Source organism: Histoplasma capsulatum (genome assembly GCF_000150115.1).
Source record: "Histoplasma capsulatum G186AR genomic scaffold supercont2.12, whole genome shotgun sequence".
In the NCBI taxonomy this organism is placed as follows: Eukaryota; Fungi; Ascomycota; class Eurotiomycetes; order Onygenales; family Ajellomycetaceae; genus Histoplasma; species Histoplasma capsulatum.
In genome coordinates, this window is record NW_025544812.1 from 772,507 (window position 1) to 795,180 (window position 22,674).

A 22,674-nucleotide genomic window follows, 5' to 3' on the forward strand; every position below is an offset into this window, starting at 1 on the left:
ACTGGCAAATAACACTAGAATGGTTTCTCAACCTGCACGTGGAATCCACGCCCATGCGCTAGACAGAGTAAGGCTGAGGAGACTCTGGACACAAACTTGCTGTTTTCCTTTTATATTTCTCCATATTTACTGTTTTAGGTTAATTTACAAAGTCAGTGAAGCGGGCTTCTCTGCGTTCTGATATCGCCCTCTTAATGTTTACCCCTTTTTATCTCCTCCCCCTTTAATTTTTACTCAGTATTTTTAATATGAAAGTTTAATATCCTAGTGATAAGCAGCCTTCCAAGTTTCATTGCTTCGTTATTTTATATTCACTGAGTCTATTTCCCCAGTACCCCGAACTAATAATTAATTCCCCCCCCCCCAAAAAAAATCGCTCATTACTATTTTGTAATTTAACGGACTCTTCTTGGCAACCTAAGGCGAAGCCGATCTCATGTGCTGTATACAGATCTGTATATATGTAGTCTTCCGTACGGTTCCCTTTCGGACAGGGATAAAACGAATATGGAAGAAATATAAATTTAAACCTGTACAAATTGCAAACTATTTACATGAAAACTCGAGCTCCTTGAAGATGCGATCCGGAGGAGCAGCAAAGAAAAAAAAAAAAAAATTAAAAAAATAAATAAAGGTTTCGCGCAGCGCAGAATCCAAATATTAGGTTTTAAAAAAAATTTGTAACGACTCCATATCTAAGTTAAGACAGGTCAAGCACCACCCTCCCCTTAAGATCCCCCCTTTCCATTTCCTTGAATACGTCCGTTAGTGCATCCATTTTCTCCGTTCGGAAATGCACTTGGATAATCCCCCGCGCCCCGAATTCCATAGTCTCAATTGACTCCCGCTTAGTTCCCACTGCAGACCCTACGATGGAAAGCTGTTTCCCGATAAGGTGCGCAGGGAACGACGACCCAATCGGGAGGGGCACGTTCTCTGGTATTCCAACACAGACTAGCACACCGTTCATGCGGAGCAAATACATCCCCTGCGCATACGCAGCGTTCGAGGATGTACAGACAATAACGGCATGGGCGCCATGGCCACCGGTCAGGGACTGGACGTGTTCCGCCAACTTGCCGCCTTTGGGCTCGTTGTCCGTGAACTGCGTGATGTCGATAAAGTGTTCCGCGCCAGATTCAAGGACGATATCTCTCTTGCTGCCGTGGTCGATACCGATAATACGGTGTCCTAGGCCCCTGCTGCCTAGCTGGGTTGCAATATGGCCTAGGCCACCTCCGGCACCTGAAATAATGACCCAATCTCCCGGCCTGGCTTGACTGCGCTTAAGGGCTGAATAAACGGTCACCCCGGCGCAGAGTAAAGGGGCAGCCAGGTCGGAGGGAAGTGAGTCTGGAATCGGAGTCACATAGCTTGCTGGCGACGTAACGTATTGCTGGAATGTGCCAGGAGTGTAGTATCCAGAAACTTTCGATTTCACACAGCAGGCATCTACACCCGCGCCACAAGGTTCTTATACGGGTCATTTGTGGTTAGTGTCGCACGTCGTCGTGGTGATGTTTCTGGGTGTAACTTATATATAACTTACCACAGTTGCCGCAAGCATATTGCAGCCATTTGACGCCCACGCGAGCTCCTAGCTCTACTCCCGAGCTTTCTGTACCCGGACCGAGTTTGACGACCTTTCCAACACCCTCATGGCCACCAACTTGACCAGCTGCTGTTGGAGCCGGGAGGTTTTTCCACTGAGAAAGAGAGTGTTAATATAATAGGAACGGAAGATATGCAGGGGTATGTCAAGCGACATACCCTATTAGTCATGATGCCATAATCTGAGTGACAAACGCCAGAGTGAGTCCTGTTGTGTTTAAATAAAAATATTATAAATCAACATATTGTCCTTAAAGTGTTTTGAGAGCTACGCATCAATGTAGAACACGAATATGGCGTGATCCAACAAAGACAACAAATGGGAGCTTGAACATACAGATTAATCAAGACTTCTCCAGGACCAGGCTCGGGCACATCCACAGTCACGACCTTCGTTGAAATGGTTCCCGGGTTATCATAGACAATGGCCTTCGCCTGTTTGGGGACTTCAGCTATTTCGCCCATGGTCGATAGTCCAGACGCTGTCTCTTTTGGTTTGATTCTGCAATTGGCTTCAGAACTTAAAGGGCGTTATTTATTTTAGTGAATATTGTGGCAGAAGCTGACTTCATTCAAAACTGGAGATATCATCCTGTACAAGTAGCAGCTTTATACCACTGCTCGACTCCCGAATTACCGAAGGGAGCAACGAGGAGACCCATAGGCAGCCGCGGTAGAAAGAACCTATGCCGGTGGACCTTGAACATATTTATTGCTTTCAAGTGCCACATCCCCACTTTCAAGGTGAGGGGGGATCCGCTGCCAGGCCATTTGAGATGGTACATATATTAACACCATTGAACTCGATGAAGATAGCAGCAGCTGACGAGGCCTTCTCCTTCTAGAGAAGCCAGTGATGGGCGATAGATAGCCGGGGCCGATGGACTATGATGATGTTTTTCCAGATTCCTTGATGTAAATTATAGTTATATCTCCCACCTCCTAGGAACAAGCGGCATGCCCAGGCCCGTGTGGAGGGGTAATTCGATCTCTCCAGGGCTCGGTTCCACTGGTGCAGGATGCGGAGAGTTCAATGCCGACGGCTCAAAGATAAAGTTTGAATTCTTCTAAGGGCAGAACGTTGTTGAGGCAAATTTTATTGTAGTGTTTGGCCAATGCCATTATAGATGTTAACTGCAAGTATTGATGTAGTTGACCTTTGATGCCCCAGAATCAGCGCCGGTATCAGAACATTTGACCATTCGTCCGGCTGCTCACTGATAAGCGCGGTGTCGAGCCGAGCAGGACATGCGCGCATCCCATTCTCGTTACAAATTGACCCTGCTAGCGCTGAGTTAACTTAGGGGGAAATTTTCCTTAGCCTGGCGGGAAAGTTTTCGGCTTGATATTTGATACGCGGGGAATAGCTCTCTGTCAATGACCCTCCGACACCGGGAGGATGTTGAACCCACCATCCAGAGTACGTGGTGAATTCAACCCGTCTGCTCTGGTCCAGCTGGCTCAGAGACTGCGAAATGTATATTGCACATGTAACGCCTCGCAAAAGGTTGGCTGGTGGTGGTTTCAACTGGGCTGTCATTATCTCCATTGACGACGGCGTGGAATGGCTCTTTCGGTCCCCACGCAAGAGTTATGGCCTCGAGGAGACGACTACAAGAGATATGCTTGCCAGCGAGGTTGCCACGCTCAGGCACCTCAAGCAGAACAGCTCCATTCCTATTCCAGCAGTATACCATTGCAGAAGAGAAGCAGAAAGTTATGAGACTGTTAGGCCGTATCACAGCCCAACTCTCGCAAATTCGTTTTGGCAAGATAGGTTCTTTGTTTGAGGAAGAAGGCTGTTTCACTCTGAAGCCATGTTTCTCACCTGGCTTCCTGTTTCGTGACCGATGCTATCTACAGGGGATCTTGAAGAAAGGGAATATTATTTACAAGGCACTCCTTTCGGCATACTTTGGACGCATACAGCATCTGACATTAGAACATCATGCGTTCTTTGCACCCGTGCCGGTTCCTAGAGAATACGAAAACCACGCCAGTTATCCAGAGGCGACTGACCGCTGGAACGATTTCGTAACGCTAGAATCAAAATCGAAAACAGTGGGAACAGGGTGGATTATTTCATTGCCGGCCGATAGCTTAAGAAAATGATACCGAGCTTCCTGGATCGCCCGGAAGGATACAGCAGCCATCCTTCTAGAAAATTTGCTCTTTACCACCCTGACCTGAGTGCGAACAATATTTTCGTCGACCAAATGTGCAACGTCACTTGTATATCGACTGGGCGTTCTCATCTACCGTACCGATAACCCTTCTGCTTTCTACGCCGGGTCTGCCTTAACCGAGAGACGAGTGGGAAATATCCTTAACATCATCGTTCCGCCCTGGCTTCACCGAGCACTTTGATGAAAATATTAGTGTTTGTCCTAAAGCTTAGGAAAAATGCGAGATGGTTTGGCTTTTAATGCGCTTGGTCAATCTGGATCCCTTGCAAGACTATCACGTATTCGCAGAACTCTATTTCTTGTTTTATGACCAGCGGCCTCCGAATCTATTGGCGGAATTCAAGGAACAATATGAAGAAAAGGCCGTAATGAGAATGCGAATGATTCTTTCCGCTGATGACGAAACAGCAGCTGACATCGAATGACACGCAAAAGACTATTTCTCCAACGTCGGCATGGAGCGCTGTGTCTTAGCGAAGAAGCTCCACTTGGTTTCGGCGCTGAACAAACAAACAGTTTGTTGCTGATAGACTACTCTGACACTGCGTGGCTAGAGCAGTCTGTGGAAGTTCAACAAAACGTTGATGTACAGGTACATCCTTCGTGTGAACATGATTGGTATAGCACCAAGTTCTACAGCAAGGCAGCCCTCGCAGCGAGGCGATCTTGTGTAGATAGGGTTCTTCCCGCAACCAGAGATAACTTACAGACGGCGCTTTCAACCAAATTATCTACATGTTCTCACAGCTACCGATGTGGAAGGATCAACATATATTTGATTAGGTCGGTTCAGGAAACGAAGCCAACCAGCAAAGGACGGCGTTGACTATATCCTGCCTAACCTCTCGCCTTTTCTGTTCCCACTGACTAGTTACCAACTTGGGTTGAGCCGTGGAAGAACGGATGTGGCAGAACTCGTGCTCATGCAAGGTCAAATCAGCCATGGTCCTGTTACTCGATAGAAGCCGAGATTGAAACTAAGTCAACCACAGCAGGGCCTTATTCGTCCTGGCTAAAAATCGATACCCAGGGTGACGAAAACATCCTTCAGTCAGTCACACCTCTCCATGGACAGTCTGTTGTCGACACCATCGACAGTCTCGCTCTCAATTACACTTACATTTTATCCGCCATCTTTATTTCAGTGAATGATGTGAACATGAACAAACACGAATCCCACTCGCGTCAACGATTTGCATACGCAGGCGTATTTTTGGATTGACCATGAACACATCGACTGCTCCTCTAGTCCAAGTGGCCAGTTTGGCGACTCCATGTCGCTCCAAGTGGACGACTTTGGGGGAGTGAAATGAAATCCAGTATTCAATTAGGGCAAAAAGCAGAGCCCGAGAAACAGGAAACGTGTCTCTTGGGAATATTTTTGGCATCAACTCCATCTGATACAGCTTTCACCAAAAATTACTTCGTTATTTACCAATTACCAAACCTATTAAATGGGGCATCTCCCAGGCCAGGTGCTAATGAAGAATAAACGATTATATTACCCGACATCCACAGTATTTGCTAGCACAGAGTAAGTCGGGGAAACAAAGGTGCTCTACTTGTGTACTCAGTGCATTCGCCTGCCAACCTTTAGGTTCGCTGAAAAGATATTCCCAATTCCCCCTCTACGTCTTCACCATCCGCATCTCCATCCGCATCTCCATCTTCCTCGAATCGCCCACAGGCCGTTATTTATATCGGGGTAAAGCGGAGCAGACATTTATCGCCTTTGGGGATAAGGAGAAAATGATCTGTGATATCCATCGCGTCATCTCTCATCGTATCGTCGATAGTAATATGAAATCTCCTCACCAAAGTTGCAATTAGAATCTTCATTTCGAACAGCCCCATGGTGCGCCCCATGCAATTCCGAGGACCCTTAGAAAACGGCATCCAGAGCTTTTTCATTCCTTCACACACATTTCCTTCAAGCCAACGAGATGGATCAAACTTATCGGGGTGTGGGAAATATTCAGGGCTGTGATGAGTTGTCCAGGTGTGTGTTGAAGCTATAGTCTATATGGGTGGCCATGGACCGGGGGGGAACAGAGATGCATCCGTCAGTAAGGCTCTAAGTAAGGCTCTGTTCCAATATGCCCTTGATTGAAGGAAGGGCTTTATTCTTTGTTACTCACTCCTTGGGGTACATATATGCCGTCTATGGCACATCCACCAACAGGGGCCTCCCTGAGGAGACCAGATGGGAGAGGCGGGTAGGCTCGCAATCCTTCCATTATAAGCGCTTCTAGAAATGGGACATTTGATACACTCTGGTGTTGGATGACTCCATCCACTAATGGAAGGTCGGCGAGCTCGGAACGAAGTCGCTCTGCCAGATGTGGATTACGTGCGAGCTCCCAAAAGAGATAAACCAGAGCTGTCCCCGTGGTATCGGTCGCTGCGAAACAAAGATTGCTGATTTCCACGGCAATATCGGAATCAGCGAGTGCATCTGGATCATTCTCTTTTCTGCCAATCATCTTGGTTAGCAAATCTCGGCGTTGGGAGACACGGCCATATTTTTCGATGTATTCATTAAATCTATCAATCCCGTACTGGTTGGTACAATAGGAAGTGGTCAGCCAGCAGATCAATCGGCGCTCAAAGATGCGATGCAGCTATTCTGAAGAATGGAGCGGGTAACGCCTGGAATGCCTGCAACTGGTCCAAACTCACCTGGTAGATGCGCGCTTCTGCATCGAAGACGAACTTAATTTTAGGATGAGGTATTTTCTGCACAAACCAAGCTGGTATGGGGAAAGTACTCTTAAATGCCCATGCCAGTAAAAACAAATCAAAGTCTTTTACGTATCGTGGCGACTCGTCGGAATCCAGTCCTCCAAAGGTCGCCCCAAGGAAAGCTTTGCCTGCATTATCCAGAGTGTACATTTTAAACCAATGCTTCATATCCAAAGCTTCTCCACCCTGCCGCTCCATTCTGGCCACCATCTTCTTCACTGAATTTCGAAATTCTGGCTCCATGTCATCAAGATGTTGTTTTGAAAACGCATGGTTTAATAACCGTCGTCGCTCCCTGTGTGCTGCTGGATCCGACAAGTGTAAGACACCTGGGCGACCCATTGTCATATACATTGGTGCTTTGCGGAATCGAGTCCCCGTTCCATAGATAATATCAATGCTCTCCGCACTGGAGAAGCTGAGTTCGTTGGGCCCAAGTTGCACCACTGAGCCGTACTTCTCATGGAGCTCGTGAACTTTCATGGCTCGCCGTCCGGCAAGATCCACGCACAGCAACCATCCCCCTGTGAGCTTTGCGAGAATCGGCCCCGGTAGCTTGCGGAATGGGGACAAAAAAAGCCTATTCACAACCTATACAGCTCGCGCATTGGTCATTAGTGGAATCCCCAACGCCGTATTTATATTTTCCATTCTGTGGGAGATGCACGTATATATATGTGTGTCTACAAATATATATTTGCGCCCAAAGTAAATGTATAGAAGAGGCTCACTTTCGCAGCGGTGACGATAAGGAGGAGGCAAAACACACCAAGGCATGCGGAGGCTGCGTTCGGAGGTACTGCTAAACGGGAAGACATGATTAAATCGTGAGCTCCTGGAACTACACGCGATACCGGGATGAATAACTAACAGGGTAGGATCATTTTTCCCCATCCATGAAAGTTTACGAGTAGCGGAAAGAGAAACACAGAAAGAAGCGGCAAACGCTTATTTCACCACGGTCTCTGAAAATATTTTCACAATGATATCAAACTACAAAGTTTATCGGCGGAGACTTATATATAGTTCTCATGACATGGATATCTTGGAACCCGCTTCCGAGAGCTGCGGGTACCTTATACGTACTAACTATCTAAGGTGCATGATCACATAATGGAATGGAGCCATACGCATCCCATTGTGAATGGTAGCAACTGCACATTCGTGTGACTGTCATACCATGATCACAGAACATCCACCAATCATCATCTGCGGATAGGCGACCAAATCCCTACATACAAAGAAAAGCAACACTGGCAGCAGTCAAAACAAAGCAATGCCGTACCCGAAATCTCGGAATCACACGGATCCACCATGCGCCGCTCTGCTCGCTCCACGAGTAAAGCAAGCGTGTTCCCTACCCCGCTTGCAGAAAAAAGAATTCTCGATGCGATTGCCACTCCCACTACCCCTTGAGACCGCCAGCCACGCCTAGAGAAAACAATGATAACATGATGTCTTTCTCGTATTGACGACCCGGACGTTTGGGAATAGGAATATATTGTTGGTTTTTCAGCTCTCTGATCTGGTGCAACGATTTGAATTCGCTGGACATGACTGGATATGCTTTTCCTCTGACCTCTGACCCCTCTTACACGGCCACATAATCATTGCATGCACATGCACGCGAGCCGAGTACTGAGGACCTGTGCAATTATATTTGGTCCGTGCGCGCTCGACGTAGACGTACGGCGCATGCAAAAACCCATATACATATATCATGCTGCCCAACATGCGCGAGGAAACGTGAATCGAACCGCACTGCCCAGCACTGAAGGAACCGATTGCAGAGTCAATTTCACTCTGATGACAATGCAAGCCTCTCCTCATCTTTGTTTGTTCTCTTTGTTGAGGAAACTAGGCAGGCAGTCCTTGAGAAAATTTGCTTTTTGTTTCGTGAGATGAGCACGTCGGTCGCTGTGCATAATAATGGGGTAGCCAATAAATGCGTGTATTGTGCGGAGTTCTCTACTGTAGGGAGGTCCGCAGATCCATCAGGCTGCCGGAGTGACTAGGTGAATTGCTTCCACCCCCGATTACATAGCATCTGGCAAGCGCTTTTAGTTCTCCGCCGCCGCGTTGAGGGGATTAGAAAGCACGTCTCTTTAGATTCTGTATAGCATGGCTCATTTTCAGTCAATTTTTCTCTCGGTAGTTATAAGACATACATACAGCAGAATACTAAGGGACTTTTTCACCTGCCTCCCTTTTCAAAACATCCCTTCAGCACAATCCGCGTCGCACAAAGTAAACTTCTCCGGAGTTAGATGCAGAAGTTTAAATACCGATCGAACTTCGGTCGTCTCATTTGTGATTGTAAATAAATTATAAGAAAGCCCCGGCCAAACCAAATAGAGTAAAGGGGTACATCTAGGAAAAGCAAACAAAAAAAAAAAAAAAGCTACCAGACACGAACAAGAGTTAGGACATATCAAGCCGCAAAAGCGGCCAGGCCACCGCTGAAGAAGAACAATCGCGGGGAGGAAAGGCGGGTTGTAGAGAGAATACGAAGAGGCAATGGCCAACTGACAGGTACATCCTAACCAACCAGAACACGCAATAATAGTGTAGTCCCGTAGGAAGAGAGATATAAAAAAAAAATAACAAAAAAAAAAAAAAAAAAAAACTTCCCATTCGCCCTCTCCAAGCCATCCTCTCTCCAACGCCAAACTCGCCTACCTCTTCCTAGTCGTCGCTTCACCCATGCCCTCACCAGCAGAAGTACCTGAAAACGCACTCACACCTTCTTCCTCGGGCTCAACCCTAACAAGCACCTCCTCCAGGAACCCCTCGAGAAACGCATTGACATCCCCGCCCATTCCCACAGGCGCCTCATTGTCCCACCTTTCAATTTCTTTAAAAATTCCCGCAGCCTTGATAACTAGCCGCTTCAGTTTCTCGTGCGCGTACTGGCGTCGTTGGAGGAGTTCTAATGCGACGGGATTGCTGTTAGCGCTATTATTACTATTAGTGTTTTTGGCAGGGACACCTGCGCCTGAGCTACGGGCAAGGGCGTTGAGATTGTAGGTGCGCCGGCGGAGGGCAGCTTCGAGGGCAGGGAGAACGACGCCGCTTAGAGCGGTTATGTCATTAGTTTGGGAGTGTGGAGCTGGCGAAAAGGCTAGGGAGGATGACTGGCTAGAGTCGCTGGACTTGCGTTGCTGCTGTTGCTGTTGGTGGCGTTGTAGCTCCTGTTCAAGTTGCTGTTGGTGCTGTTGCTGGTGATGTGGCTGTTTGCTCGTTACATCTAGTGGTTGCGTGGTCGGCAGTTGTGGAAGTCGTTGTTGGTGGATGGGCGGTAACGGTTGTTGGCATTGAATAGAGCCTAAGGGATGGTGTGCCAGAGGTGGAAGGGGATGTTGTTTAGAGGATTTTTGTTGCCGTGTGGCCTGTGTTGTTGTGGGACTAGGTGATTGATTGGATGTATCCCGGAGTGCGTTCGCCTGATGTCCCTTGAATGGCGGTATTTCAGGTATGTGCATACCAACCGGCTTCCTTGTGATCTGCTCTTTGGCCGTGGGTTTTGGACCAATTGCGGGAATGGATGTAGGTGAGGGTTTTTGTATTTGGTGTGAAGCGTTCGAGTCGCCAGGGGATTCACGAAGTCGAAGAAACCCGATATCTTGAGCTAATGATTTTTGCAACGCTCTGTCATAATCACTCGTGCTGGGACTTTCCTTATTGGGAGGTTGTGGGGGTTTTGCAAAGTGTGAAGGTGTCTTGGGTGCCGATTCCTGGAAAGCCTTTTGTTTCTGGACAGATGGCGGCAGTGGAACTCTTGCCGCAGATATCGGTGAAGTCGGGAGTGTAATTGGGAGGTTCCCTTTTTGAGGAGATCTCGGGGGTGAAGGTGGGGCCTTCATGGTCTCCTTCGAGGATTTGTGCTGGATATGCAAGTCAGTCAGTCCCTTCCGTGGTTCGATTGGAGATCTTCTTGCGTCTTCATGCGCCTGCGTTCTTGCATTGGCCGCCGCATCGTTCATCGCTCGCAGTCCACCCGCTCTTCCGCCGGCAGGTCTCACAGTACCGAAATCCCACAAGTCCTCTTCCTCAGGAGTAGGCTTATGAGGGGGTTGATAGTAGTCTTGCTCGTCATCGTCATCCGCTGATCGATTTCCATGAACAGCCTGCCATCTTTCTGATCGCTCAATCAACTCCGTCAGATACGTAGTTTTCTTTGCTCGTTTGATAAAAGGATGTTTGAGAAGCTCCTTGGCTGAGGGACGCTCTCTTGGGTCTCTCTTCAAGCACAATTCAACAAAGTCCTTAAACGCTTTGCTGAAGTTTCCTCGCAGAACAGGCGGCGGATTCTTGGGAATCAGGAAGAGAACTTTCATTGGATGGATGTCAGCGTATGGCGGCTCGCCTTGCGCCAATTCAATGGCCGTAATTCCCAAGGACCATATGTCTGCTTTGTGGTCATATCCTGATTGTTTGATAACTTCTGGAGCCATCCAGAAAGGGGTGCCGACAAAGGTGTTTTTCTTGGTCATGGTTGCAGAAAGTTGCCCAGAGACGCCAAAATCTGCCAATTTGACTTGACCGTTTGCTCCAAGAAGTATATTCGCAGCTAAGTTATAGCACCTGTCAGCTCCGGTGACTATGAAATTAATATTTGAAAAGAGGACTGGCCACCTTTGATGTCTCTATGTAGCTTCTTGTCACTGTGGAGATAGTCCAATCCGAGTAGCAGTTCTCTGAGAATTATCATGATATATTCCTCAGTAATGAGGCCCGCACGCATCAAATCGCAGCAGCTCCCGCCCGAACAAAACTCCATTATAATCCATAGGTCTGAGCCCTTCAGAAACGAACCGTGATATTTGGTGACATATGGCGAATTGAGCTCGGACAGGATAGAAATTTCTTGAATTATATCTTCGACTTCGTCGTCAGCATTTTCGACGTCGATGATTTTAATCGCGACAGCTTGACCTGTTCGCTTATCGACTCTACAATGGAAAAGGATCACCGGAGCCATTAGCCAGTGCTCCCAGCGCATGAAGAGGAAGACGGAGAAAAGCGATTCAAGCCATACCCTTTGTATACTTTTCCAAAGCTCCCACCGCCTGCAAAGAAGTTAGCCACCAAGAGATATATATCTCCAGATTTTTGTCACGAAGTCCTCTCGACATACCGATACAGTTCTGCTTGGTGTAATAGGTTTCAGGGTCAACAGCACCCTCCATTTCCGCGGAAACGCAGCGGTAATTCAATCACTTGTTGAAATATCCAATAGACGGGATTGCGACAGCCTGTGGTGTAGACACTCCTCCGATACAATTGATATTCCTTCCTAACAGCAGTGGTCGTTGGGGGTTTATGTTTGGGGAGGAGGTATCTGGGCGGGGGATCCAGGATCACGGACAGAGTTGGAATGAATATATTGCCCAGTGAGGCAGATCTTAGCGTAAATCAATTCCTTTCTTCTTTGGTAACTATCGTATGGTCACAAGAGATTGGTTCGAAGAAGAAAAAAAAAATTTGTCGTCGCAGGGAGTAGTTTGTTTCGTGAGATCTGTTTATTTACGGCGTACAAGGGTGTCTGTCAGTCAACACCAAACCAGTTACGGTGCAACAGATAGGCCCTTTTCAAGCTGCGGAATAACAGTGGAAGTGACATACCGTCGCAGTCATTAGATCATTGAGCGAGGCGTTTACATCGGAGATATCTGCTTCCTGGCAGGCCGGGTGCTGACCTGGGTATTTAAGAATAAAGCGCTGCTGAATGCGGTGTAGCGAGGAAAGTGTGGGTGAGGTGAGACGACCCCAGTGATACGGAGGCCCGGTCAACAGCAAGGCGACAAACGGCATATCACACACATAATGAATGTATGGGGTGTGCATCCAAGAGCAGGGCAATATTTCAAGTTATGATTATCCCTCGTCAAAACCATCAAGGCACCAAACGTGCTTCTACGACTTGTCAACAAACACCACCTCTCCCCGCTTTGTTCCCGGGTCAGGCCAGGCACCAGAGCTTGAAGCTAAACGGCCGTTCCTGGGATAGCGGGATCTCTGGCGTGGTTTGTGATCCACTGATACTACCGCGTATGCACCACAGCAGGATGTTATTGGGCCAGCAGATCTCCTGAACTCTGGTAGCCCAGGCCTTGGATCATGGATGGAGAGAGTAGTTGTTGTTGTGGTGGTGGTTGTTGTTGTGGTTGTTGCTGTGGTTTGTTGTTTGTTTTGCTGGGTTTCTTTGCTCTCCGCCAATCGCTGGCGACGGCTTCAACGGTTGTGAAACGGCAGCTGAGTCAGTCATGAGTCATCATTTTTTGCTTCTCACTCCTCCCAGTGTATGTATCCTTATCTACAGCATCTATTGTACAAAAGGTCAAACCTTTATGCACATCCATCCTAACTCAGAGCTGTTTCCAATTTTCAATTCAGGGCACTTTTTTATGGAACCATTTATCAGATAACTATTGAGGGGGAATTATTGTTTATTGTCTGTCAGCCCATGAACAGCTGGAACCGAAGGTATCGCCCATGGAATCATCAGCTTAACGTGGAATTCACTGAAGAGAACCATGCAATGAGGACTCTGGATTCCCGCACTACTCCTGCCTGATCTTGGTCATACAGGAATTCGCATTTGACTGCACATTCTGTCCAGTCCACAGACTCAATTCTCAGAGGCGAACGAATTCAGCAGCGCTGAAAGCATCGGCTCTACCTTGAGTTGGACGGAAGACGCTCTTGAACTGAACTTTGGGATATTGATTGCTCAAAACTTCACCATGCGTGACATGAATTCAGAACGCAGTCAATGCCGTTGCCATAGTGACTCGGCTGCATGCATCTTTCTTGACTGAGAGTCTGAGGCTTGACCCTTCTCCACGCGGCTCCCCCCAGCAGAGCTCCTCATTGGTTCCATCGGCGGAGCCCCAACCCTTACTTAACCTTAACCTTAGTCCTGGCAATCAACTCTCTCAACACAGTTGAACCGCAACAGCTCTTTTCAGAAGCCTGATCCAACATCATGGCATGGCCTTGGGCCAAAAACTCGTGCTTATGCTTACAGGCTTGCAGACTTATCTGGGCCACATTGAGCATGCTCCTCCTCATGATGCATTTCCTCTCGTTCCTTTTCTTCATAATTAATGGCTGTGACAACCTACGCTGTATGCGCAGGAGTAGCAAATTCAATAATTGAGGCCTGACATTCCAGCAGCTGCACCACCCCACCATGGTTCTCGAATCTCCTGCCGCCATACGATGACCACGCAAGGCTGGCCACAATCTTGACTTCCAATTTGGATACCATGTACAAGTATCGTTGGTCGGTGAGGCGCTGTTGACGGGGGGAGGGAGAGAGGCTGCATCTCTACTGAGGCCTGAGGATAAGATGGATTTGTTTTACTTACGGAGTACTCCATGCGGACATCATGCGCGCGCTAATACAGTTAACTTCCTTTACTTGGGCGATTTTTTTTTCCTTTTTCTTTTTTCTTTTCTTGGGCTGACCTCAACAAAATATCAAGATGTCATGGTCCGGGGGGGGAAAAAAACTCTCCTTTCAGGAGGTTACCATTTTGGTCTATGAATGCTCATGCTACCAAAGCAAAGCCAGCGCCATTTCCAGTTTCTAGTTCCAGTTCCAATTCCAGTTGTCATTACCATTACCATTAATTACCATTAGCCCTAACCTAATCCTCATCCCATCCCCATGCTCTAAAGGTTCTTTTTCTGTGCATCCAAACAGAAATTCAATCCTCTACAAAGCCAATCATCACAGTTCCATTCTTCAACCCCGCATCCGAAATGCTGACATCCAACATCCCAATCAAATTCTGGCCCATCGAGACAAGCTCAAACTCCACACCGGCCTTATCCTCTGACAACGGCGACGCTTTTAGCCACTCATAGATGCGCCGGACGGGGTCGGATAGGTTGAAGCGCCTGATCACGCGGCCGGTTGGGTGGCGGAATTGAATTCGGGTTACGGTTGCCGGGTCCGGGTTGGGTTCTGTGTGGGGTTTGTTGGGGGAGATGGAGGCGAAGGTCGGGTTCTGGTGGTGTGAGTCTTCCGCTTGTTCTTGTTGCTGTTGGCCGTTTGTCTCTGCGTCGACATTCATGTCGTCATCTAGGCTGGATGCCTTCCCCTTCCCCTTCCCCTTGATGTCGCCAATGCTCCTCGTCAGGTCATCGGGATCCTCGTGTCTGCCCTTCACGTTATTATTCTGGGTCTGGCTCTCCAGACTATTCTTCAGGGCCATCTCCAGCATTTCCTCCTCAGTCATTGTTTCGAGCTTGCGCTCCGGTTTTACCTCCGGCTTCCGCCTGGCGACGGGATTCCGCACAGTGTGGTCTAAGCTGTAGCGATCGAGGAACTCGTGGACTTGCATCAGGAAATCCGATGGTTTAATAACGGGGGGTCCAGTCCATGCTTTCACTTGCTCGCCCGTCCGTGGGTCCACGATTGCAATATGTGGGTAGTTGTCTTGAACGTCGACACCGGGAAAGTAATATTGGATATATTGCGAACCGCGCGGGTCGTCCTTGGAGTATTGTAGAAAGATGAAATGTTCTTTTACCGTGTCCATGACTCCTTGGTTTTTCCAAAGATCTCTATTTAGGACTTGGCAATCGAAAACAGAGGCGTCCTGAATGTTGACCAGCAGCCACCTCATATTTTCCCGGCCTTCGTCCCGCGCCAGGTCCCAGGGCAGTTTCGACATGATCTCAAAGGGAGGTCGGTACATTTCAGCAAGCATACTGGACTTGCTAGAGGCGTTTGAGGCGCCACCGGTAGCCTCTGCCAAGGATGCGCGATGTGATGACGGATCGTCCTGGTTCCAGATCGATGATGAAATGGGCCTTTGGTTGAAGATACCGGGTCGGCCTAGGTTAAGCTAGATATCAGCCGACGAACAACATATAACTTTACGCACAAAGGGAAAAATTGGGTAAGTGGTGGCATACCTGCTCTAGCTCGCTGCCTAGCCCGCAACTGACTCATCACGGCGTCGTCTAGGCCATCATTGATATCAAACCCCAAATCCACACCAGGCTCGACAAGTGTTTCTGTCGTGCGGGCTAAGGGAGCGCGTACACCGCTTTCATCCGCGGGACCGAAACCCTCAGCACCAGCGTAAAATTCCTCTTGCAAACGGCGGGCCATGGCTTCGTCGTCGTCAAATGTGGAAAGCCCGGCGGGTTGTGGTGTGCGACTGGCAGAGGAAGCTGATTGATGGGATGTCCGTACGGGGATATTCGTGCCTCCTTCATGTGTATAGCTGTAATCATCGTCGGAGTCCAGATGGACGACGCCGTGTTCGTCTTCGTAGCCTGGTGGGCGTGAGGGCCGTGAGGGCCGTGACGACGGAGGAGGAGGAGGAGCAAGGGGAGGAGAACGAGAAACGGGGAATTGAGGCTGCGGAGGAGTGGATTCCGGTTGGATATCAGCACCTCCATTCTCGAAGTACAGCTGCATAGCCGTTTCGAGGTTGCCGTCGGTCAGCTGCAGATACCGGGCAGCAACCTCTGGGGAGGAACCCGTGATCTCGGTGAACCCTGCCACCGCAGCATCCGCCATGGCTGAGGGGGATGTCGGATTTATCTGGATCTATGCGATCTGGGCGTATTTTAAGAGGAGTTGTGGGGCGGATATGAGGGGAATAGGGGAGGATAGAATGTACGAGGTAGGTGGAGGAAGGAGAAGCAACGAGTTAAGAGCAGGCTGCCTGTTTATGGGGAGGGGCATTCAAGGCCCAGGGAAGCAGCACGGAGGAACACAGCAAGAGTAGATGCAGCAAAATTCAGCAGACAAAGGTTCATAAAAGATAGAAAATCGGGAGAATCAAGGCATTGCTGTCTAGTGCGAAGCTTCTAGGGTCTACGGCAGTTGGCAGGAATAAAAAAGGGGGACTGGGAGCTGGTGTGAAGAAATGAAGTTTCACGCATCCGCAAAGATTTGTCTGGTTCTCAGGCAGATGAGCAGTGACGCTATTGTGGATGAATCAGCAGAGGGGACCGGCATCCGGATCATCATTATTCCTTCCGCCCGGGTAAACTTGCAGCAGTTGAATAGTGCATACGGGAGGCGAGAGAGACCAGATACGTTATTATTTATGCACAGCTGAGTCATCGATTTTATCCATAGCTGCCAAAGTGGCTTAAGCAGGTTCCCGTATTCACTTTTTCGCGTGACGGTTTACGACGGGTAGTTGACTATGCTACAGGTAACCTCTGAGCAGATCAAAGAATACCACTGTAGGGGAGTAATTGGGGTCAAAGAACTATATTTCTTTATTCACTCAACTCCAGCCTTCTATGTACTTAATAAGGACAAATGCCCTTCGAGCATCAAGAGGTGCAAACACATCTCCAACAATCCAGAGGCCAGGGTCACGGTCGCGTCTCGTGTCGTGGGGGCCACGCGTGTCCCTCCTCGTGTCCGTCCTTGCGCCCACGCGCCGGGTTGCTTAAGGCGACCACCGCCCACATGTGTGGACGAAGTACCTTTTTGCCCAGAGGTACCTGGGTCGAACTGCCGCGATACTTCCCCCGTCGCCCTCGCTCCCGCTGCTTCAACCACCTGCCTTTAAACCAGCGAGCATTCTTTCTTTGCCCGCAATGGCTTCCTCCGTGCTGGGCAAGAGACTGCGCCATGGTAAGTGCTTTCTTTGGAGCTCTTGCTCCTGTCTTCCCGTCGTGCGTGGGATTTCTGACTTATTTCCCGCGTTCCACCAGACAATTGCTCGACGGCTTCATCGTTGCGCTCCAGCAAACGACGAGCCCAAGCCCCTCCTCAGCCCCGAATACATGAGGAAGAGACCAGCGATGGTGATGGCGATGATGAGCTCTCTATATCGCACTCAACCGGCCGCAGATCGAGACATGGGCGTCGTAGCCTCTCCACCACCGCCAAACCAAGCACCATCCCCTTCCGTAATGTGCCTTCGAAACATACCGTTCCTGACAAGACAGTCGACGAGTCTATCTCATCTCCAAATACCGCCATTGTAGTTGGTAGGTCCTACACCTGGGGGCCCCCTAAACCCCCAACCGCTTTTCCCAGACTGAGTTTGGTTACAACAAAGAGAGGGAAAATTTGCTAACCGAGTCTGAAAAGATGAAAATACGCGCCCGCTCGAATTCACCACTCCCAAAAGACCATCCCGCTACAGAGATGCTCTATCTGTCAATAATACAAAATCCGACTCTCAAGCCGTTCCCGTTACTCCCAGACACCGCGTGCAGGTTTCCTGCTTGGGAAAACCCTTGACACCGCGAACTCCTCGCATGATCGCTTCTCCGGCGACTGCTCAGACGGTCTACACCCCCGCCCGTCAGCTGTTTGCAAGGAGTGCCGCCCCAGGCCGACTTGTGGGCCGGGAGAGTGAACGGCAAGAATTGACCTCGTTCATTCACAATGTGGTCCAATCGCGCCGGGGGGGTTGTATGTACGTAAGCGGTCCGCCTGGCACTGGCAAATCTGCCATGGTGGACGAGGTGTGTCAGGATCTCATGATGGACGTGGATATGGAAAAGGAATCTGTCAAGATCGCCCGCATCAATTGTGCGAGCATGACGAGTTCCAAGGATATCTATGCGAAACTTGCAGATGAGCTGTGCGAGGATCTGCAGCTGTTCAGGAAGAGCCGGACGGAATTGTTGGCGGACATGTTCGTGCAGAAGAAACGCACGAGTTCATCATCTTCTACCACTATATCCCCCACGCTCTACCTCGTCGCGCTCGATGAGATCGACCACCTCCTCACCACCGACGTCGAAACCCTCTACACTCTCTTCGAATGGTCCCTACAGCCCCATTCGCGCCTTGTGTTGATCGGTATCGCCAACGCCCTCGACCTGACGGACAGGTTCCTACCCCGTCTAAAATCCAAGAACATGAAACCACGCCTCCTCCCATTCTTACCCTACACGGCCTCACAGATCGCCGACATCATTTCTACGCGACTCCGCTCCCTACTTCCCGGTTCGAATACCGCTGCAAGTGCAACCACCGTTCCAGAAGATTTCACTCCTTTTCTCCAGCCCGCCGCGATCCAACTCTGCGCGCGGAAGGTAGCCTCCCAGACTGGTGACCTGCGCAAAGCATTCGACATCGTCCGCCGCACCATCGACCTCATCGAGCAGGAAACCAGGCAGAAACAAAATTCCAGCTCTTGCCGGTCACCCACCAAGGCACCCCTGGTCGAGAATGTAAACCTGGCCTCCCCTTTGATTTCGCCGCCGGATACCCCGTCGTCGGCTTTATCCTCCACAGCTAGAGCTACGGCTACAGGACATACGGCCGCCACAGCACCCAGAGCGACGGTCGCGCATGTCGCGCGTGTGACAGCCAGTACGTTTGGGCATGGCACGGTGCAGCGGCTGCAGGGGCTGAATTTGCAGCAGAAGGCGGCACTTTGTGTGCTCATTGTGCTGGGGCGGAGGAAGACGGATTTCGATGACGGGGATAGGAAGAGGGGCATGCACAATGGTACACTGGATACGCCGTCTTCGTCTAAATCTCCGCGGTCAACGACGTCATCCATGGCTGCGGGAGCAGCAGCAGCAGCAGCAGCGCCAACTGTCAATGAGCTGTTCGTCACGTACTCGGCACTGTGTCGCCGGGACAAGATCCTACAGCCCCTTGCAGCAACGGAGTTTAGGGATGTTGTTGGAAGTCTGGAGACGTTGGGTTTGGTCGGGGAGGTGCAGGCGCAGGGACGTGGGCGCGCGTCTACTTCTACTACTAGCAGAGTTGGTGGCAGGTCTATGGGGACCAGTACACCTTCCAAGCCGAAGACACCCACCAGGAGGGCTGGTGCTGGGCCCGGAGCCGATGAGAGAAAGCTTGTTTGTTTTGTTGGTGAGGGGGAGGTTGAGAAGCTTATTTGTGGAGAAGGGGAGGCGATTCTTAGGGGCTTGTTCCGGGCGGAGGCTTAGGGATTATTTAGTGTATTGATGTTGCAATGGTGTTCGTTTTGCTTTGCTTTACTTCGGTTTTCACTTTGCTGTGGCATAGCCTGCATGGTTTGATGAGCTATTTGTTTTCGTGAGGTGTATGTTTACGCAGTATTATTCTTTGCTTGACTTGCATGAGGGGCTTGGAGTTACATTTTGCATTTTTAATTCTTTTTTTATTGTTAATTGTTACGTATTTTGAGAGTTTGTATCACAGACGCTAGTGTTGAGTATTCTTTCTGGTTTAACTGCTCTGTCTGTTGTTTGTATAAATAAAACAAAGCATCGATAGTTATAATAAGATACAAAAATATATCGTTAATTAGACACATCTGGTTAAGAGTTTATTTCCACACGTTTGCATCTTTATCCAGGACGTTTTTATGTCCTTTCCATGCAGTCATCATCGCGAACTTCTCTTATGACGTTTGAAACGTGGGAGAAAAATAAATTGATTCGATTGCCTAACCTCCCGAAGACATAAACTTTGAAATCATTGATCCTAGCCACATAGTTAGGTAGTTATCCGGGATTCAACCCTCGTGAAACAACACACCCCCCACACACCCAAGGCATGGACTGGCGGTACTACAGGCAAGCCCCACCAGATAGCTGGATGGGAAAGGAGAAAGGAGAAAGGAGAAAGGAGACACAAGCAGACAAAAGCCGACCCCGCTGAAAACAAGAACAATAGGGCGCAGCTACGGCTAGCACACGGTAGTAAGGTACATATAGAGGGGCGTCCGCAGATCGCAAGCTCCATTCGTGTTTCGCAGGCATGAATAAAGAGAGAAGAAGAAGCAAGAGAAGAAGAAGCAAGAGAAGAAGAAGCAAGAGAAGGAGGGACAAAGGAAGATATGTAGGGCAGATAGAGAGAACCGACTCATATCATCCACTCGTGAGGAATGAAGGAATGTAGGTATCCATGGGTAATATTTACGTTCACGGCCTCGCACCTCATGTCGTGTGTCGCATTGCACCGTATCACATTACCGCATTAGCCATGGTCTGAATTAGTTGGTTGGTATTGTGGAGAGGAGGGGGGAAGTTGTTGTATCAAACTCTGCGCTTGACGCTATTCCCGCCCCGTGATTCTTACTCGGTCGCGTTTTGGATATGCGTCCGCCGCGATATCTTCATGAACAACCCTGACTGCATCGAGACGCCATAGTTGAAGGTATCCATCGGGTGCGCGGGGTTGAGGATGGCAAAGTCGAAGCGGCGGAATAGCTATGCATGCTCCAAGTTAGTACATCAAGGAGAGGGGATTATATATGAAAAAAGAATCAAGGGACGTTGGTTCGGTATAGAACAGACCTCAACAAGCACCTTGTTGATCTCCAACAACGAGATCGGCTTCCCCAGACATCCCCATTTCCCCTGACCAAACACAAGCTCCACAGTCCTCTCCATCCGACCCAACCGCTCCGTTTCCCCGTCCCTATTCCCCTCCTTGGAATCCGCCCTCTCCAGCCACCGGGCGGGCGAGAAGACCTCCGCATCCTCTCCAAACACCTCCTTGTCCCTCAGCACCGCTCTAGCACTCCATCCCACATTGGTACCCCCTGGGACCTTCACACCACACACCACGGCCTCATGCGGGCATATGCGCGGCATAATCCCTGTGATCGGGGGCCAGAAGCGGAAACACTCCTTGATGCATGCTTGCAGGTACGGGAGGCTGCGGGCTTCGGCCTCCGTGACTGGTGAGGAAATGCTGCCCCGGGAGATCGCGGTATCGATTTCTGAGACGAGAGTTGCGTATGTCCTGGGTGAGGTTGTGAGCAGGAGGAGCGAGATGCGGAGGGTTGTGGCGGTGGTGTCGGAGCCGGCGACGCTGGGCGGGCGAAACGTATTAGTTTTGCTTATTTATTCATGCTCATGCGGACTGTTGGCGGCATATATATATATATATATCTAGATAGAAGGCGGATGCTTACATCTGGACCAGGGATTCCGCTTCAGCGTCCCTCTGGCTGAGGCCATGGGCAACGAACGAACCCAGCATGTCTGGCTTGGTGATTTTGCTATCCCCATATCGCTCTGAAACGACTTCTTTGGCAATACTGCGAGATGGGTAATTTGTATTTCGTTTGTTAGCATGGAGTTACTCATTCCCTGACTTTCCCAACACTTTCCAACAGGTGAAAAAGGTAGACAAACCCCATAACTTTCCCCACGCCAACAACATCCGTATGCGACGGTAAAAATGCCTTGAACAGGCGCGACTGCAACACGTTCACGAGCCACGGCAGCAGCGCAATCATCTGCATGAGCGGCAGCGACTCCTCCGTGGTCTTGATATAATCGAACAGGTCCCCATCTTTGTCCAGGAAGCCAAACGTGCGCCCGAATGCAAGGGTCGAAATCACATCAAGGGTGAGATACTGGACTTTCCGCGCAATGTCGACTGGGCGCAGCTCCGTGTCTGTGGACAGGTACTTGGTCTCGATGAGGCGGATGAATTTAGCGATTTGCTCGTCTACGGATTCGGGCAGAGATTCTATTCCCTTGCCGGAGTACTAAGAGAAGGGAGGGAATGTTCAGCAGCGATCTGAAAAGTTTCCGGCGCCCAGTGTGCAGAGCAGCGGAGGGATCTTACGCCTGGGGCCAGCTTGGATCTTAAAACGGTGTGCAGCGCATTATCGCGCATGGACAGCGTGCAGTCTCTCGGAGGATCGAGCTGGAAACCCTTGTACCAGGGCGAGCGGTCCCACTCTGAGCGAACTCCCCACATCCGCCGCACTTCGGCGGGATTACCGCAGACAACATAATTAGGCGCGACCCGGACAAGCGGTCCTGTGGTTGCATGTATCAAAAGTCAGTCAAAGATGTGACATCAATGGCAAGCTTAGGTTTTGGGATCGGGACAGCGGCGGCCCGGGCAAAACGAATGAAACTCTGTGCGGGTCCAACTTGCAGTGCGATTTCTGGGCCTCATCGAGCCAAGATGCGAGTCTCAAAATTGAGTTGTCCTCTGAATGGGGGATGGTTGAGCCCTACGTACCATGCTGTTGGCACAGGTCACCAAGATCTTCGTACAAGGATCCTGTCCATGCACGCCAGAGGATCCAAATATCAGTCCACCCGCACCATCGCGGTCCTGGGATGTGCCGCAGGCGGTACCAGGTTTGCAGTCGCCGAACGACAAGGTACGCTACGGCAAGCGATGAGACCAGAAGCAACAAAAGCCGCATGACAGACAGGGTTT

General features: G+C 49.7%; 8 protein-coding genes across 8 annotated transcripts; 2 read left to right on the forward strand and 6 right to left on the reverse strand.

Moving 5' to 3' along the window:
* Positions 1-700: 700 nt before the first annotated feature.
* Positions 701-2,076, reverse strand: HCBG_07589 (alcohol dehydrogenase; the record flags this gene model as incomplete). The annotated part of the gene is made up of 4 exons (XM_045434638.1): positions 701-1,473; positions 1,550-1,706; positions 1,771-1,819; positions 1,949-2,076. The coding sequence occupies 4 exons, from the start codon at positions 2,074-2,076 to the stop codon at positions 701-703; spliced, it is 1,107 nt and encodes a 368-aa protein (XP_045284845.1).
* A 2,142-nt stretch (positions 2,077-4,218) lies between these two features.
* HCBG_07590 (uncharacterized protein) lies at positions 4,219-5,019 on the forward strand (the record flags this gene model as incomplete). The annotated part of the gene is made up of 2 exons (XM_045434639.1): positions 4,219-4,389; positions 4,669-5,019. The coding sequence occupies 2 exons, from the start codon at positions 4,219-4,221 to the stop codon at positions 5,017-5,019; spliced, it is 522 nt and encodes a 173-aa protein (XP_045284846.1).
* A 440-nt stretch (positions 5,020-5,459) lies between these two features.
* On the reverse strand, positions 5,460-7,505 carry HCBG_07591 (uncharacterized protein; the record flags this gene model as incomplete). Its single annotated transcript, XM_045434640.1, has 4 exons — positions 5,460-5,816; positions 5,936-6,355; positions 6,477-7,130; positions 7,271-7,505. The coding sequence occupies 4 exons, from the start codon at positions 7,355-7,357 to the stop codon at positions 5,493-5,495; spliced, it is 1,485 nt and encodes a 494-aa protein (XP_045284847.1).
* Positions 7,506-7,835: 330 nt separating this feature from the next.
* Positions 7,836-8,596, reverse strand: HCBG_07592 (uncharacterized protein; the record flags this gene model as incomplete). The annotated part of the gene is made up of 1 exon (XM_045434641.1): positions 7,836-8,596. The coding sequence occupies one exon, from the start codon at positions 8,092-8,094 to the stop codon at positions 7,945-7,947; it is 150 nt and encodes a 49-aa protein (XP_045284848.1).
* Positions 8,597-9,214: 618 nt separating this feature from the next.
* Positions 9,215-11,728, reverse strand: HCBG_07593 (serine/threonine-protein kinase; the record flags this gene model as incomplete). The annotated part of the gene is made up of 4 exons (XM_045434642.1): positions 9,215-11,109; positions 11,355-11,491; positions 11,578-11,608; positions 11,677-11,728. 4 exons carry the CDS (start codon positions 11,726-11,728, stop codon positions 9,215-9,217), a joined length of 2,115 nt encoding a protein of 704 aa, XP_045284849.1.
* Positions 11,729-14,254: 2,526 nt separating this feature from the next.
* Positions 14,255-16,083, reverse strand: HCBG_07594 (UBX domain-containing protein Ubx2; the record flags this gene model as incomplete). Its single annotated transcript, XM_045434643.1, has 2 exons — positions 14,255-15,390; positions 15,471-16,083. 2 exons carry the CDS (start codon positions 16,081-16,083, stop codon positions 14,255-14,257), a joined length of 1,749 nt encoding a protein of 582 aa, XP_045284850.1.
* Positions 16,084-17,123: 1,040 nt separating this feature from the next.
* On the forward strand, positions 17,124-19,445 carry HCBG_07595 (cell division cycle protein; the record flags this gene model as incomplete). The annotated part of the gene is made up of 2 exons (XM_045434644.1): positions 17,124-17,160; positions 17,623-19,445. 2 exons carry the CDS (start codon positions 17,124-17,126, stop codon positions 19,443-19,445), a joined length of 1,860 nt encoding a protein of 619 aa, XP_045284851.1.
* A 1,113-nt stretch (positions 19,446-20,558) lies between these two features.
* Positions 20,559-22,660, reverse strand: HCBG_07596 (benzoate 4-monooxygenase cytochrome P450; the record flags this gene model as incomplete). The annotated part of the gene is made up of 6 exons (XM_045434645.1): positions 20,559-20,693; positions 20,781-21,300; positions 21,404-21,529; positions 21,627-21,985; positions 22,066-22,262; positions 22,471-22,660. 6 exons carry the CDS (start codon positions 22,658-22,660, stop codon positions 20,559-20,561), a joined length of 1,527 nt encoding a protein of 508 aa, XP_045284852.1.
* Between the last annotated feature and the right edge of the window lie 14 nt (positions 22,661-22,674).